Source organism: Lepidochelys kempii, chromosome 14 (genome assembly GCF_965140285.1).
Source record: "Lepidochelys kempii isolate rLepKem1 chromosome 14, rLepKem1.hap1, whole genome shotgun sequence".
NCBI lineage: Eukaryota > Metazoa > Chordata > Testudines > Cheloniidae > Lepidochelys > Lepidochelys kempii.
Window position 1 is genome coordinate 7,517,583 of NC_136393.1, and position 17,493 is coordinate 7,535,075.

Consider the following 17,493-nt stretch of genomic DNA (forward strand, 5'->3'; position numbering starts at 1 on the left):
TGATCATGGGCGCACAGTTGTGCCTGCGTGGAATCCTAGTGGCTTCAATAAGGCTCTGTATACAGAGAAATGCAGCATTGGTGCTTTTATAACCATGAGGTCTAGAAATGTTGTTGTTAAATGAAAGCTTAGATTCTGCAAGCTGATGCCAAGCTCACTGATGAGTGAACAAGTCCTGACTCTACAGCATTATGTTAAGGTTTGCAGTACAGTGCTTCTGATATTTTGGTTTCTTATTTTTAGGCAAGTAATGTTTCATTTTAAGAAGTAATTTTTTGTTGTTGTTTCTGAAAATTATCATGAATTTACAGAATCATTTGACTGTTTCTGAATTCATGCATTCAAGGGAGCAGGGGCACAGGCCCTGCCTGCCTCTGCTTGCTGGTCTTCTGGTGAACTGGAAGGCTGTTACTTGCCTCCACAGTTGGTAGATCTGTTTTGCTATTTGCAGGAAAGCTTGGTCTATCACTAGGTTCCCCATTAATGGTCTGCTGCCCCAATCTCTTCACGCCTCTCTCTTCAAGTGGGACAAGGTGGCCTATTTTTCCACTCTTTCTGCTAGGACATAACCCTTTTACTGAGGTTCCATTGAGTAGCCACTTAAGTTCTCTGCTGCCTTAAGTATGCTTGGTGCTTTAAAACGGTCAGTTTCACAAAGCTGAAAACAAGAAGGAGCCATATCAGCTGAGAGGAATAATTTAATCAGAAAAAATGTAAATGATAATAGAGAATTGTTTTAAGAATGCTTTACTAGATGCCCCAAAAAGAATAGACCCACAGTCAAGGAAAAAGGTCATATTGGTTAAAAAACTGACCTGGTTTAGAGGGGAAGTGAAGATAGCTATAAAACATTATCAAATAATATATAATGAATAGAAGAAAGGGAAAGCTGATAGTAGTGAATATAAATCAGAAGTGAGGAATTGTAGACCATCGATAAAGGAGGCAAAAGGACACAAGGAGCAATCTATGACCAGAATAGTCAGGGACAATAAGGAATTTTTTAATAACGTTAGCAACAAAAAGAATCCTAATAATGGTATCGGTCCATTAATATATGGAAATGGTAGAATTAACATTGATAAATACAAAAAAGGCAGATGTGTTCAATAAATATTTGTTTTGTATTTGGGAAAAAAAAACAGATGTAGTCATATGATATGATGATGATACTCTTTCTATTCCACTAGTACATCAGGAGGATGTTAAACAGTAGGTACTAAAGTAAGACCTTTGAAAATCAGCAGGTCCAGATAACTTGCATCCAAGAGTTTTAAAAGAGTTGGCTGAGGTGCTTGCTGGACCACAAACCTTGGAACAATGAGGATGTCAAACATTGATCCTGGGCAAGATAATGGAACAGCTAATATGGGATTTGATGAATAAAAGACTTAAAGAAAGAAGAGTAACATAATTAATGGCAATCAGCATGGATTTATGGAAAATAGATCCTATGAAACTAGATTTTTTTAATGAGATTACAAGTTTAGATGATAAAGGTAATAGTGCTGATGTAAACAAGGATATTGATAAAGTGTAGAGGGTTCAGAGAATAGCCATGAGAATGATTGAAGAATTAGAAAACATGCCTTATGGTGATATACTCAAGGAGCTCAATCTATTTAGCTTAACAAAGAGAATGTTGTAGGGTGACTTGATTGCAGTCTGTAAGTACCGACATGGGAAACTAGTATTTAGTAACAGGCTCTTCAGTCTAGTTGAGAAAGCTATAACATGATCCAATGGCTGGAAGTGGAAGCTAGACAAATTCAGACCAGAAATAAGATGTACATTTTTAACAGTGAGGGTAATTAACCAGTGGAACAGTTCACCAAGGATCATGATGTATTCTCCATCACTGGCTATTTTATTATGGGAGAAGTTGTATGGCCTGTCAGCTTAAAAAAAAACAAAACATAGTCTGTGCAGGGTGCCATTATTTATCCTTTAATAGATATAAAACATTTGTTTGTTTTCTTACAGCTCTACAACTGATCCCAGAAAAAATTGTTTTGAGATACAAAACTGAACCTGATAATTTTATTTTAACATGCAAATATAATATGCAATAGATTTTTCTGTTACTAAAGACATTGAATTCCAAATACTGCACTGCTATAGAGAGTGCCATTCGCCCCCCCCCCCATATTTATGATTACATTTATCAATTCCAGATAGGAGAGTTCATGTAAAAAACATGAATTATAGCAAAGCTCAAAGCATAAAAATAAATGTAACACTTTTTATTTCAATAACCGGTGTGACAGGGTTGGTCCAGATGGCTATAGGAGAGTAATAGAAGGCAGATATATTAGCTCCAGGCTAAGTAGGTCCCTTTTCCTTGGGTAAGGTAACAGGGAAGGTTCCAGAACAATCAGGAACCTTCTGGAGACAATTAAGACAGGCTAACCAGGGCACCTGGGTTTTAAAAAGGAGCTCACTTCAGTTTGTGGTGTGCATGTGAGGAGCTGGGAGCAAGAGGCATGAGGAGCTGAGAGTGAGAACGCGGACTGTTAGAGGACTGAGGTGTACATGCATTATCAGACACCAGGAGGAAGGTCCTATGGTGAGGATAAAGAAGGTGTTGGGAGGAGGTCATGGGGAAGTAGCCCAGGGAATTGTAGTTGTCGCACAGCTGTTCCAGGAGGCACTCTAGACAGCTGCATTCCACAGGGCCCTGGGCTGGAACCCGGAGTAGAGGGTGGGCCCGGGTTCCCCCCAAATCCTCCCAACTCCTGGTCAGACACAGGAGGAGTCGACCTGGACTGTGGGTTCAGAAAAACAGCCAAGCTGAGGGCTGCCGTGAAGCTCCAAGGCGAGCAAATCTGCCAATAAGCGCAAGACCCACCAAGGTAGAGGAGGAACTTTGTCACACCGGTAAAAGTATTTATACCCTTTTGTTAACTGTAATTGAAGAGAATATTACACGGTAACGTTTTGACAGTTTCATCTATGAGAAACTATTTGTATGATATACAAATACATCACCAACTTGAAATCCCTGGCCTAAAAACATTTATGCATTTGAGAAACTTTATGCACCTGAATGGAACAATTGAGTTGAATGGGACTGCTGATCTACGTAAGTGTGTGTAGGATCATGATACAAGTCTGCATATTAATGGAAAACTTAGTTCAATAATAATCAAGTAGCATAGGAATTTTAATGCCTAATACAAACTTAATTGGTCCTGTATGGACCCTTGACTACATATGGAAAATATACTGTATACGTGCACTATTTATTGAGTATGTATCCTATTTTGTGTGAGGAGACAGAAAACCATTACAAGCAATGAGTTCTTTTGCCTTGTGATAATCCTCTTAGTCTTAAATGGGCACATTGATTTATGACTCTGAAAATGAACTTTAACAAGTGAAATATGTTTCTAAAATATATTTAAAACATGAGGTCAAATATGTTTCGGCTATGTGGGACCTTTAGCACTAGAGCAATTGTACTTTCTTAAAACCAAAAGGTAGTGGCCTACTGAAAGATGTAATATTTCAACTTCTTTCTACTTCTTATATCTTTCCCTGTCCATTCCAAGTAAAGTGCAGTATTCAAACACATTACATCCTTTGTGACTGAATGGATTGCATTTGTCTAGTTTGCCCTCAAGGCATACAGAGATCACTGACTACTAGAAAACATTTTTTCTCAGTACTCATTTATCCTTTTTTGGACCTTTTTATTTCACTTCTCTGAATTGAATAAAATTATAGCTCTGTGTACGTGCACTGATGTAGGTATGGTAATGTGGAACTTCCATTAGTGGTGGTATAGATCAGCTATAAAAACAGAGCTGGCAAACTATTAGAGAGCATTAGTCCTCAAGTGATTCAGTTTTGCTAACTGCATATTAAAATTAATGTTTGCAATGTTGTTGTAGCCATGTTGGTCCCAGGATATGAGAGCGACAATGTGGATGAGATAATATCTTTTGTTGGACCAACTTCATTTGGTGGAAGAGACAGACAAGGTTTCGAGCTGCACGGAGACTTTGTCAACAAACTGCCAAATTCATCATTGGTGTTACTTTTTGTATTTTACTTTATCTGATCACATTGAATTTTGCTTAAATTTTGATGATGATTATGATATGTATTGAGGCGCTGCACTTGATTGCTGATGAACCTGAAAGGATTTTATAGGAATATGGTAACAGACCTTATTGAACACTTGGCTGCAAATAGCCAAGTGGGCCGAGAAAACGTAGTTCTTTGTATCAAATTACTTCAATAAATTTTACTAATCTGCTGTATGCATGTTGACAACTTTTGAATGCATGAAGAAAGCAATTTACTGTTTGTTTATGTGTGTCTTACAGCATAAAAGCCATCACAGATAAATTGTTGTGAAATTGCTATTTCAAAGACATAACATACTTCAAGACTATATAAAATTACAGTGAGGACTAATTGTCAACTATATTATTCTCATTACTGGTGTTGACAGTTTATGCATCATCCAACCTAAAGAATATAATTAAGCGTGTAATATCTCTTTGCGTGTTATACAGTATTTATAACTTCTATGTCTAACATTTATGGGTTTTCAGATAACTACAGAGATCTTTTAGATTTCTCCTCCTGTCAGAGACTGATAGAGATTTACAACTGTAACTCAGCTTAATGACATTTCTTTCCTCAGAATTGATTGATAAGTGGCACTGGCCACTTCAAATAGTCCACCTTTGTGGGGTAGGACTTCAGGGGAACAAAGGCTATGCTCCCTGTTGGATAATTCCTGTCGCCTGTAAAAGGCACCAAAATTGACTGTTGTGGGCAAAGAGAGGCTCTGCCAGGAGGAAATAAATCCTTTTCCTGCTTCAAATACACGTCTCCTTAAACCCATGAGTATTTACTAGGAGGCCCCATACATATTTGTTGGCAGTGGCAAATTTTCAGGGGAATTGTGGGGAATGTCTGAAGTGGAGCCAACAATGGACAAGTTTATGTCCCATAAATAGACATGCCACCTGGCTACATGATGCATTTAAGTTTTGAAAAAGCTCTTCATTGCTGTATAACGTGACAAATCCTGACCCAGTTTGCCAATCAACAGTTATGGGACTTTTAGTCCAAGTGCGCATTTAAAGAGTCAAATTTGCTTGAAACTTCTGAAAAATGACCACTAGGTTTAACAAAAGTTAACCACAGCAATGTTACAGTCATTTTAAAATATGTAAAATGATGCTCCTAACATAATTTTAAATAAGCAAAAACTTCATATAGTTGTAAACAGAGTACCAATCTTCACAGGAAGAAGAAAAGGAGTACTTGTGGCACCTTAGAGACTAACCAATTTATTTGAGCATGAGCTTTCGTGAGCTACAGCTCACTTCATCGGATGCAAGTGAGCTGTAGCTCACGAAAGCTCATGCTCAAATAAATTGGTTAGTCTCTAAGGTGCCACAAGTACTCCTTTTCTTTTTGCGAATACAGACTAACATGGCTGTTACTCTGAAATCTTCACAGGGTAATGTCTATATTTCTGTATGCCCCAAAGTCCAGATTTTGAAACAAGTTACTTGGCTTGATGGTGTCAACTTATATAATAGGGAAGATTTCAGAGTAGCAGCCGTGTTAGGCCGTATGCACAAAAAGAAAAGGAGTACTTGTGGCACCTTAGAGACTAACCAATTTATTTGAGCATAAGCTTTTGTGAGCTACAGCTCACTTCATCGGATGCATTCAGTGGAAAATACAGTGGGGAGTTTTTATATACATAGAGAACATGAAACAATGGGTGTTACCATACACACCATGTAACGAGAGTGATCACTTAAGGTGAGCTATTACCAGCAGGATCACGGGGGGGGGGGGGTTTGGGGGAACCTTTTGTAGTGACAATCAAGGTGGGCCATTTCCAGCAGTTGACAAGAACGTCTGAGGAACAGTGGGGGGTTGAGGGCGGGAATAAACATGGGGAAATAGTTTTACTTTGTGTAATTACCCGTCCACTCCCAGTCTTTATTCAAGCCTAAGTTAATTGTATCCAGTTTGCAAATTAATTCCAATTCAGCAGTCTCTCGTTGGAGTCTGTTTTTGAAGTCTTTTTGTTCTAATATTGCGACTTTTAGGTCTGTAATCGAGTGACCAGAGAGACTGAAGTGTTCTCTGACTGGTTTTTGAATGTTATAATTCTTGACGTCTGATTTGTGTCCATTTATTCTTTTACGTAGAGACTGTCCAGTTTGACCAATATACATGGCAGAGGGGCACTGCTGGCACATGATGGTATATATCCCATTGGTAGATGTGCAGGTGAACGAGCCTCTGATAGTGTGGCAGATGTGATTAGGCCCTATGATGGTGTCCCCTGAATAGATATATGGACACAGTTGGCAACGGGCTTTGTTTCAAGGATAGGTTCCTGGGTTAGTGGTTCTGTTGTGTGTTGTGTGGTTGCTGGTGAGTATTTGCTTCAGGTTGGGGGGCTGTCTGTAAGCAAGGACTGGCCTGTCTCCCAAGATCTGTGAGAGTGATGAATCGTCCTTCAGGATAGGTTGTAGATCCTTGATGATGCGATGGAGAGGTTTTAGTTGGGGGCTGAAGGTGACAGCTAGTGGCGTTCTGTTATTTTCTTTGTTGGGCCTGTCCTGTAGTAGGTGACTTCTGGGTACTCTTCTGGCTCTGTCAATCTGTTTCTTCACTTCACCAGGTGGGTATTGTAGTTGTAAGAATGCTTGATAGAGATCTTGTAGGTGTTTGTCTCTGTCTGAGGGGTTGGAGCAAATGCGGTTGTATCGTAGAGCTTGGCTGTAGACAATGGATCGTGTGGTGTGGTCTGGATGAAAGCTGGAGGCATGTAGGTAGGAATAGCGGTCAGTAGGTTTCAGAGAGGGTGGTGTTTATGTGACCATTGCTTATTAGCACCATAGTGTCCAGGAAGTGGATTTCTTGTGTGGACTGGTCCAGGTTGAGATTGATGGTGGGATGGAAATTGTTGAAATCATGGTGGAATTCCTCAAGGGCTTCTTTTCCATGGGTCCAGATGATGAAGATGTCATCAATATAGCGCAAGTAGAGCAGGGGCATTAGGGGACGAGAGCTGAGGAAGCGTTGTTCTAAGTCAGCCATAAAAATGTTGTCATACTGTGGGGCCATGCGGGTACCCATAGCAGTGCCGCTGATTTGAAGGTATACATTGTCCCCAAATGTGAAATAGTTATGGGTGAGGACAAAGTCACAAAGTTCAGCCACCAGATTTGCCGTGACATTATCGGGGATACTGTTCCTGATGGCTTGTAGCCCATCTTTGTGTGTAATGTTGGTGTAGAGGGCTTCTACATCCATAGTGGCCAGGATGGTGTTTTCAGGAAGATCACCAATGGATTGTAGTTTCCTCAGGAAGTCAGTGGTGTCTTGAAGATAGCTGGGAGTGCTGGTAGCATAGGGCCTGAGGAGGGAGTCTACATAGCCAGACAACCCTGCTGTCAGGGTTCCAATGCCTGAGATGATGGGGCGTCCAGGATTTCCAGGTTTATGGATCTTGGGTAGCAGATAGAATACCCCATGTCGGGGTTCCAGGGATGTGTCTGTGCGGATTTGTTCTTGTGCTTTTTCAGGGAGTTTCTTGAGCAGATGGTGCAGTTTCTTTTGGTAACCCTCAGTGGGATCAGAGGGTAATGGCTTGTAGAAAGTGGTGTTGGAGAGCTGCCGAGCAGCCTCTTGTTCATATTCCGACCTATTCATGATGACGACAGCACCTCCTTTGTCAGCCTTTTTGATTACGATGTCAGAGTTGTTTCTGAGGCTGTGGATGGCATTATGTTCTGCACGGCTGAGGTTATGGGGCAAGTGATGTTGCTTTTCCACAATTTCAGCAGTGCACGTCGGTGAAAGCACTCTGTGTAGAAGTCCAGTCTGTTGTTTCGACCTTCAGGAGGAGTCCACCCAGAATCCTTCTTTTTGTAGTCTTGGGTAGGAAGGTCTCTGTGGGTTAGTGTGTTGTTCAAAGGTGTGTTGGAAATATTCCTTGAGTCGGAGACATCGAAAATAGGATTCTAGGTCACCACAGAACTGTATCGTGTTCGTGGGGGTGGAGGGGGAGAAGGAGAGGCCCTGAGATAGGATATATTCTTCTGATGGGCTAAGAGTATAGTTGGATAGATTAACAATATTGCTGGGTGGTTAAGGGAACCACTGTTGTTGCCCCTTGTGGCATGTAGTAGTTTAGATAGTTTAGTGTCCTTTTTTCTTTTGTAGAGAAGCAAAGTGTGTGTTGTAAATGGCTTGTCTAGTTTTCGTAATAATTCATAGGTAAAATGCTATGGACTGTGTTATGCACTGTCACTGTTGCCGTTTCTGGCCTTTTAAATTTGTGAATTCTTTCCATTCACTCTTCTTCCCACTTGCCCTGTCCTCATTCATGTATTTATAGGGAAAATTATTTATAGAGCTATGACATCTCTGTATTTGTTTCCTCTAGCTGTAACAAGAGAGAGCATTTTTTAGGTAGAGTTGTCTGAAGTTTTTTTTTATGGCTTAAGTGTTACAAATGAGCTCCGTAGTTTCTTCCTAAATTATTAAGTAGTTGAATCGAATCAAGAACTTTCAGCCTTACATAGAATAAAATACAGTGTAATCTATAAATGATGATTTAGAGGAGTTTCCTTACAAGTTGTGCTGTCTAAAATGGTTCTAGCAGGGTTTATGCAATGCCGTAATGCTTAAATCAAAGTTACCAGAGAGAATACGCTGACTGATGTAATATAACTAGTGTTTGCAAGGTATATACACAAGAGAACAATCTTTTTCATAAGACTGGATGAACAACAGTAATATCCTTGTAATTTTGTATTCACCTAAAGTGCAGAACATAAGAACATTAACATGTGATGGTGTAACTCCCTCAGGAAAATATTTGTCCTAACCAAGAGGCTGGGTTTTCCTTTCTTTAAAAGGTGTAAGCTATAGAGTGAAAAATATAAAGATTTGAGGAGAGGCCTACTGAAAAGTCCAAGTGTTCCATAAAATAAAATGGCAACATTGGAAGACCTGCTGGTCCAATATGACATTGTGTTGTGGCGGGAGAAGTGTCTTTCAAATTTGTAACCAAATAAATCCCTGACTGCAACACTGGAAAAATATTAAGTCTACAAGTCATTTTTGTAGCAGAGCAAACAGTGACTTTCATATACTTCACAGTATTTCAAAAATAGACAAAATGTAATACCAGCATTAAAAGGGTACACGCACATGTAAACATCACAGAGAATTGTCACTTTTTAATCCAAAGTATCCTAACTTTCTGAAGTTCCCTCTTCCATACACTGATTTCAGTTAAACTCAGTTTGTTTCAACAGTAAAGATTTAGTAAATGTGTGCCACTCTAACCGTTGTTTCCCTTTTTTTTTTTTTAAACTAGTTTGCTGCTTTGTGGTTCACAAGAGGTGCCATGAATTCGTTACCTTTTCTTGTCCCGGTGCAGACAAAGGGCCTGACACTGATGTAAGTACCTTAGAATGTGATGTATTTTGATATGTTCTTTTTTAAAAAAACTGTTTCTCCTAACAGTAATGCCTCACTGCAAAGATAATCAAAATTGCACTTTATCATAGTGTTTTAAGTTATTGGGAATAGAACAATATATTGAAATGAATATAAAGATGTATAGACTCGAAATATCCATTTTAGTAAGAAAGCTGAGGTAAATATTGACCACATCATAACAGAGGACAGTATTTCCTCAAACAAACTAGCATGGTGAGCTAGCTGGCCTATGGCGGGGCCAGGGCGTAGGGAGGAGAAGGCATGAATCCAAGCTCAGGTGCTCCTGACACTCGAGCTAGTAATGCAGAAGGGAAACATTTACTCTGTGCTCCTAACACAATAACTCTGTATTTCAGGAGTGTTATTTTGCAGTTGGCCATCTCACTCAAGCTATATAGATAACTCAAACTAACTCCTCAATGAAGACATAACTGTTGCAAACCTCAGTTTTTGCAGACCTCAGTGATGTCAGGCTAAACGGTAACTGTAGTGATTTGTCACATGGCTCATGGCTAGGTGAAAATGTTCACTGTTTTTCTCATGGGAAGTGCGCACGCACAAAATATGATTGTCATCCTATGCAACTTCGTGTTGCAGAATAAAAGAGGGAAATGTCTTTTCGTAGTTTGTGATTCGTTATTAAAGAATGCAATCAACATAATATTAATCAAAAATAAATTTCACTCTGAGTTAAATATAAAAAGACAGTGTAAGGAAGTAATTCACCTTCTCAATTAGCAGTAATGAAAGGTGCAATTACAATTAAATATATTTGTGTATTTATATATTTTCTCTTAATTCTGAAATGGATGTGTTGTCATCACTTGCAAATAAATAAAACTACAGATTTTGTATCATCCCTTCTTTGGAAGGATGCAAATTGTGAAAGTCCCATACCCTTGTGATACTCTTCTAAGTTTTATTGGTGAACAACTGAATGGGATGTCTTTCAAATGGCACCCTCAAATTAATGGGGTCTGAAATTTGGGATCAGTTAGAACATGCTCCCTCTTTTTCATTTAAAGATTTTTTTCTGGCCTGTGGTATTTATTTCAAAACATATTTTTCTACCAACAAGATATAAACAAATCTGTAATAAGTTTGCAGGAAAGATGAAGATGCCTCATAAGAGGATGAGAAGTATGCATTTTAGCTCATGCATCAGCAGTTAATAGTGATTAAAATTGTCACAGTAAATGATTAGAGCAATATTGGACTTGAGATGAACCAACTGTTTGCTCAATCTTTCAGAAGATGTTAACTGGATGGCTGAATCCATACTTGTGGGAAATAATCTGCCTAACTAGAAACAAAATTGAAATCTGGTCATTTTTACCAGCCTCATGAGCCAATTTCTGTGTGTTGAACAGTGAAGCCATTTGAAACTATTTTTAAAAATTAAAACGTTTGAAAAAAATTAAGCATACTTTTGTGTAGAAGCCAGTTTTATAACTCAGTATGCAATGGGGCAAAAAGTAATTTCATCGTTATTTTCTTAATTAGTAGAAACTTTAAAGGATCTTAATGTGACCCCTTTTCATAAACCACTTGATCACAAACTATTCTGTATTTCAAGGAGCTGTGTACATTTCATACTGCACATTTTACATTTGTATCTACATACATATTTATAAACACCAGATAATTATTTAATAGTATATAGTACAGTCAAATATATTTTATGTTTTAGCCGCTGGTCCTGTGCTTTAAGCTGCATAACTGAAACATACTGCAAGAAGAGGGATCTTGCTGCGTATCTAGAGCAACACTGTCTGTAGTGTTAACATTAAGACCCTTGCTAGAAGTTCCATATTGGTGGTCCCCTGTCCCTGCATGGAACCGCATAACTTAGTGGGGCTCCATATAGTTACAGGAGTCTGCCCTTGCAGAGCACATTACAATTTTGAAGATAGGTTAGTCATCTTGTATTTTATCCCTTCTTGCATTTTCCCTGTGTATTTAAAGTAGAACCGTGCTAATTTACAATTATTTAAAAACCAACATCTTCCTCATCCCATTTCTCAGAAAGGATTCAGTCACTGAGAGCTGTGTTAAGGTTTTATATTACTAGGATATGGTGGTGTGTGGTGTGTTGTTTTTTTTTGTTAACAATATATACTGTAGCAATTATCAGTACATTAATTTTAATTACTGTGTCTATGCTTCATAAATGAAAATCACTGAAATAAATTAGCAAAGTGCATTTTGTAAAGTATTATATTTGCTTTTTAGTTTGATCCCTTGCAAAATACTCATCTGCTGTGGTCTAGTAGTCATTAGTGAACTGGAAAGATTCTGCTTCATTTTTAAGAGCTTTATCAATAGTTTTATGTATGCATAGCATTTCTGGTGAGAAACCTTTGGCTTTTTATAATTGGCCTGCAGTTCATTACAAGTTGCATGTAAAATGAGAACTTTATTGCTCCCTCCTGAGATAGTAAACTGATGTTGCTTGTTTGCATAGAAACCTTCAGGATTATCAATTCTGTTATGCAGTGAAGTAATTTAACATCTGTTTATGGGAACAATACATTCCGAAGTTTCCTTTGTCTGAAACACCCTGTTTTGTTCCTTATACCCCATTCAGGCTCCAGATTACAGAGCATTATCTCTTGCAGATGACACATACCAGTAAACTATACTCGTGTCACTGGATTTTAATGAGCTACTCATGCACATTTTTAATGTGGTATATACTCGATAATAGACGGACAAAAAGTTATATGGAGGATTATAAACTGTACGTTGGTTATAAACTCTGAACGCTTGGGTTGTTTTTAAGAATTTACATGTGAAATTAATAGCTTTTGTGAAAAGAAAATGTGTCTTTAAAGGCGTCTCTTGTTTTGGGAAGTGAAATAAGTTTCAGGTGGTAAGGGCTGTTACCATAGTTCGACTTCTGAGTCCTCTGATTTGTATAACTTTTAGTATAATTTATGCTGGAGATAAGCAGTCGCTTTCTCCAAAAGCAGTGAAATAGCACACACTTGCACAGCAGAATTATTAGTTTTCTGCAAATGCAAAACGTAAGTCTGTACAAACAATCTAGCTCTCTCTTAATGATAGGTGTATGAGGACACAATTCACACTAGAATCTAAGGTGTCTCAAAGGAAATCAAGTATTCCAAATATATATACATATTTAAATATTTGTAGTTTGTTTGTTTGTAAAGAGGAACTGCATGTGATCTGGTGATTAGAGCATGGTCCGAGTTATGAGATGAGTTACAAATACGTGGGTTAAGCTTGTGTTTTACATACTTTTGCCACAGACCAGCTAGTCCTGCGTATCAGAGACTCATAAAAGTTCAGGTCTCCTCTGCTTTCCATTTTAAGGAATCATGGCTGCATGCATGTTTGCCAGCTGAAAGTTCTTGGTTACATCTGTGACGTGGAACTCAGATGCTCAGGACTACTGTGTTTTATATTGTACTCAAAACTGGATGGGTAGTGGACATGCAGTACTGTGCCAACTTGCACCCATGTGACTGGACAAGTTCAAGTTGCAATAGTGCAATTCTTTAGTATACATGAAGCTTCACACTGACCCAAATACTGTGGCTAAATTCATCTTCCTGGGATTAAAAATAATCTTCTCCTATTGCTCTGACCTCTTTCCTTTCATCTCCTTATATGTGTGCCCTGGCTCCGCCTTCCCCCCCTCATTCAGTTCCAACATCTCGCCATGCCATTTAAAGCACTCCACTCTTCTGTTTCTTCTTATGCGCTTCCCAGTGCCTGGGGGGTAGTCTTACTCCTAACCACTCCCTTTCTTTTCATCCTCCATTCTTGGCACATCATCTCTTTCCCATGTGAAACAGCCTCTTAATCAGTGGTGTCCCGAATGTTCCTTTCTTCAGATTACTATCAGCCATGGACCTGAATGGCAGCACACATAAGTACTGCAGAACAAATTTAACTCTGTCTTCTGCTACTTGACTTAAATGTGTCAGAGCCTGATATTACCTGACATTTTAGTAGTCAAACCTTTATACTTCATGGTGTGGGTGAAGAGCCAGTTTGCAGCAGTGAAGAAAGACACCACCTCACGGGACTCAAAACAAGATAGGCAGCACCACCAGCTGCTTATGTTGTGCTTCCCTTTAGCCTATACGTTTTTGGGGGCAGCTGCATTGGCTCCATTGAATTCAGTGTCAAAACTCCCATTGGTTTCAACAGGGCAGGATTTCATCTACAGTGGTGGTGTTACTGGTACTCTAAATACCATGTGTGACTACAAATAATCAGCAGTTATTTTAGGTTTTAGATTCTTTTAAAAACTGAAAGGAATACAAGAGTTAAAAGTATGATTACATTAGTGCTCACCGATGAGAATAAAAGGCTAGTAAAGAACATGGGGCATTTAAAATCAACATCAGAGGCAGTGAGCTGTTAGGCTTGGTAACATGGAGCAAGGTCCTTTGTACTGGTGGTGAATTAGTTTATATACCTGGGCTATAAATCTGTCTTTGATACTTTAAGTGTGTATTCTTCAATGCACACTCCTGCCTTTTCTTTCTGCAGTGCAGCATTGCAAATGAAAGTGTGAGGCCATTTAATTGGATGAAGCCTCTCTTGATTGTTATAGAGTCCATTATCTGGAAAGTTGTTAATCATTTTTAATATTGCATGTTACATTTCCTGTCTGGATTTTGGAGACCGTGTTTAAATACTTCATTTGGGTTATTAAATGATTAGTTTCAATGTTGACATACAGGCAATAACACACCATGCTTTGGGGATTAAATGTAAGAATAATACAGAAAATAAATGTTTAATAATCTTTTCTACAACGACAGGTAATAGTAAATGAAGAGGCTTATATAGACTGTTACGCTTCAGTTTACTAAAATGTTTGGTAGGTTTTATAATGTTTACATTTTAGTATTTTACTCTGTTATGTTATTACTACCTAAGTTAGTACAATTCACATACCCTGGAATGTAGAATACTATTTCCATGCCCTAGTGTTTCCAATGTACCATATGATGATCTTTGTGAAAAAGATATTAATTATAAAAATGTTTTAGTATTTATTTAATTGTCTGATATATTTGTTGTCATTTCATTCAGGTGTCTAGTTAACTTGCATTTGAGATTCTCTAAGTTTTTGAGATGAAAATAGTCTTTCAATTATCAGGAATACTTAAATACTCGCCCGGAAAGTAATCTCGTGCCATTTTCTGAAAGTGTGTGTGTGCTTTGTCTGTTTCCAGACCAGTTTTATACACAATGCGTGATCTCTTCCTCTCTCTTTTCAAGAAAGTGATTTTTATCTAGCAAGAGAGTTATAGTGCCTCCAAGAATACTTTGTTTCCATCATTAAATACATTTCCTAGAAGATAGAGAAGGCAGAAATTATGGGAGCAGTGGCATTAACAGCATTCGCAAGAAAATAAGCAGATCAAATGAAACTTACTTTGCCAGTGTTCATTATATCGACCTATTAATTAAATGTATGAGTCCGCTCTTTTTGTTATGTTTATTTTAAAACAATATATTGGAGAAGGAGGAAGAATTTAGATTTCCCCTTCAGACATAAAGAAGGAGATGATGCCCTTTTTGCCTTGAATATCACTTTCCTAGGAAAATCCAACTAAGTGTAATTTCAAGCTCAACATCTATTATGGCCAATATCAGAGACATTAGAAAACAAGCTACACGCTTTGCATCTGTGATTTGAACAAAGGTCACAGCACTGCCAGTAAGGTCCTAATGGATATGTGGCTTAGCTCTCAAAGGCCTTCCCTTGGTTTTACTGTCATAGATCGTGAAGTCAGTGTTGTACCGGCAGCGTGAGATGACAAATTCACATGTAGCACATTTTGCATTCTGTCTATATCTGTTGATGCATGATTTCTTTCAACAATTAAACAATTCCTGGCAGAGACACTCAAAATATGTACCATTTTAATCACTCTGTAAAGGGCTATTGCATTGATGGAGAACAGCAGGATTAAAAAATAACCCCCAACTAGCCATACTACAGTTAAAAAGAGGACTACAAGCTTGAGGAAATTTCACCCTTTTTTACATTCTAGAAAGACTGGTAGAGAGTAGGAAATCATACAATCTGTATCCAGAGGCATTTACAGAGAAAAAGGGGAAGAAGTTGTCTCCCTCTTGGGCAGAAGGGATGTATAGAATAATTACACTAATAAAGTTAGAAATGTTTGCAGAGAGCCCTGCTTGTATTAATAACAATAATCTGGTGTCACTGCAATAATGCCCCTCATCTACTTTTTGAGAAATACACTGAAATCTTAAAATGGTACATCATTTTCTGTAGAGTGGTTGGGATTTATTTATATGCCAGGTTTGATAATGAGAAGAGAATTTCCAGTGTTAAGAGGCCCTCCCATTGCTTCACTGTGCAGAATGTAGGGAACAAAGCTCAAAATCACACAGCATTTGTCTGCTGCTTTGGTTTTTTGTTACAAATTCAAACCTCAGGTACCTCAGAAGGTCACTGAAGTTTTGCAAACCTTTTGGGTGAAACTGTAGGCCACTTTTGTATCTTTTCTTTGAAATCAGACTAAACTTACAGTTCCATAGGGCATCAGAGAGAGAGAGAGAACGAGATGGCTGTTTCAACTGAGTTTGACTTAGAGATGTTTAATGCTTTTGATTCCTGAACTCAAAGCTAAACTCTGAGACTTGAACCCCACACACATTTGAACTGTAGAAAATGTTCACGAGATCCTGTGAAGTGGAACTACCAAGTTACACAAAGCTCTGTTTGTTTCAGCTTAAGTATCTTAATGTGACCAAATCAGAATAATATTGAAGGCTTGTTTGCTACTCTTGGTAGTCTGGAAAGGTAGAAAGAGAGATGTTCATGGAAGATGCTCTGTGCACTAAGTGCAATCACAGATTTTTGATAGGGATGGGAGTGATCAAGAGTTGTGCACCTATTCATCTTTCACCACTATCATCATCATCTCCTCCTCCTAAATTTGTCCTTCTAGGAGAGATCTGTAGCATAATATTGGCACACAAACTTTGCAGAAAAGGCAAAGTGCTGTGTTTCTTTCTTGTGCACATTAAAAACCTGGTTAAAATACTAGCAGTGTGCCCTTAAGTACATGTTTCTGAAATTTTAAGTTTGACTTCCTTGGCTTATAACTGCTCTTAAGTATTTAAGTTCCACTTTTTCCACTGTTTGTTGAGAGAGCATTTTCAGTGTAGCTGTGGATCGTTATCAGCCAGCAAGTTACAATGCAACATTGACTTTAATGAAAAAGGTAATCACAGAGGCAATTCATACAAATTATACTCCTTCTTAAAAGCTCCTGACACTTGCAGTTCGTGATGAGTGAGGTATAACATTGTGCAGGTGGTCAGACTAGATGATCATAATGGTCCCTTCTGACCTAAATATCTATGAATCTATGAATTCAGTATAGGAGGCTATATACATGCTATTACTTAAGCGAATATATGCTACTATTAGCCTGCCTATTCACTGAATACATTTAAACAATCCAGGAAGTAGCCACCCAGGTTTCCTTATAGATGCAGAGTGAGCCTTCAACAGGATTGGCTGGTAGGAATATCTTTTTGCCACTCTGTTATGAGAAGCTTGATATAGGTCCAGCACATTATCGTGATATTGAAAATCCAGACGAAGGGTTTCTTATCCCGTGTCTGTCAATTTCATATAGTTGTGGTACTTCTTACTTTACTCTTCTTGCTAAAAACAAAACACAACAAAGAACCTCACAACCCATGAAGTGCAGAATTGGCTAAAAAGCTAAGTGTTTTAGGAGCCTAAACCCCATTTTCAAAAGTCACATAGGTATTTAGGACCCTCATTTTCATTGGAAAATCAGAATTTAAGATCCTAAGGCTCTAAATCCCGTTTGGAAATTACAGGTTCTCCCTATCTCTTTGGTGATTTAGTTCTCATTCCCTGTGTTATACATTTAAATGGGCACCACATATCTATTTAATCAAAGTCCAAAAGCTTTTTAGCATGTTTACATGGGGTTA

General features: G+C 38.3%; 1 protein-coding gene across 1 annotated transcript in view; it reads left to right on the forward strand.

The window, feature by feature from the left end:
* The window catches only part of PRKCA (protein kinase C alpha), a 324,537-nt gene that overhangs the window by 122,413 nt on the left and 184,631 nt on the right, over window positions 1-17,493 (forward strand). The window contains exon 3 of the mRNA XM_078848471.1: window positions 9,377-9,459. Within this exon, the coding sequence (XP_078704597.1) occupies window positions 9,377-9,459 (83 nt within the window). The remainder of the gene's footprint in view (window positions 1-9,376; window positions 9,460-17,493) is intronic.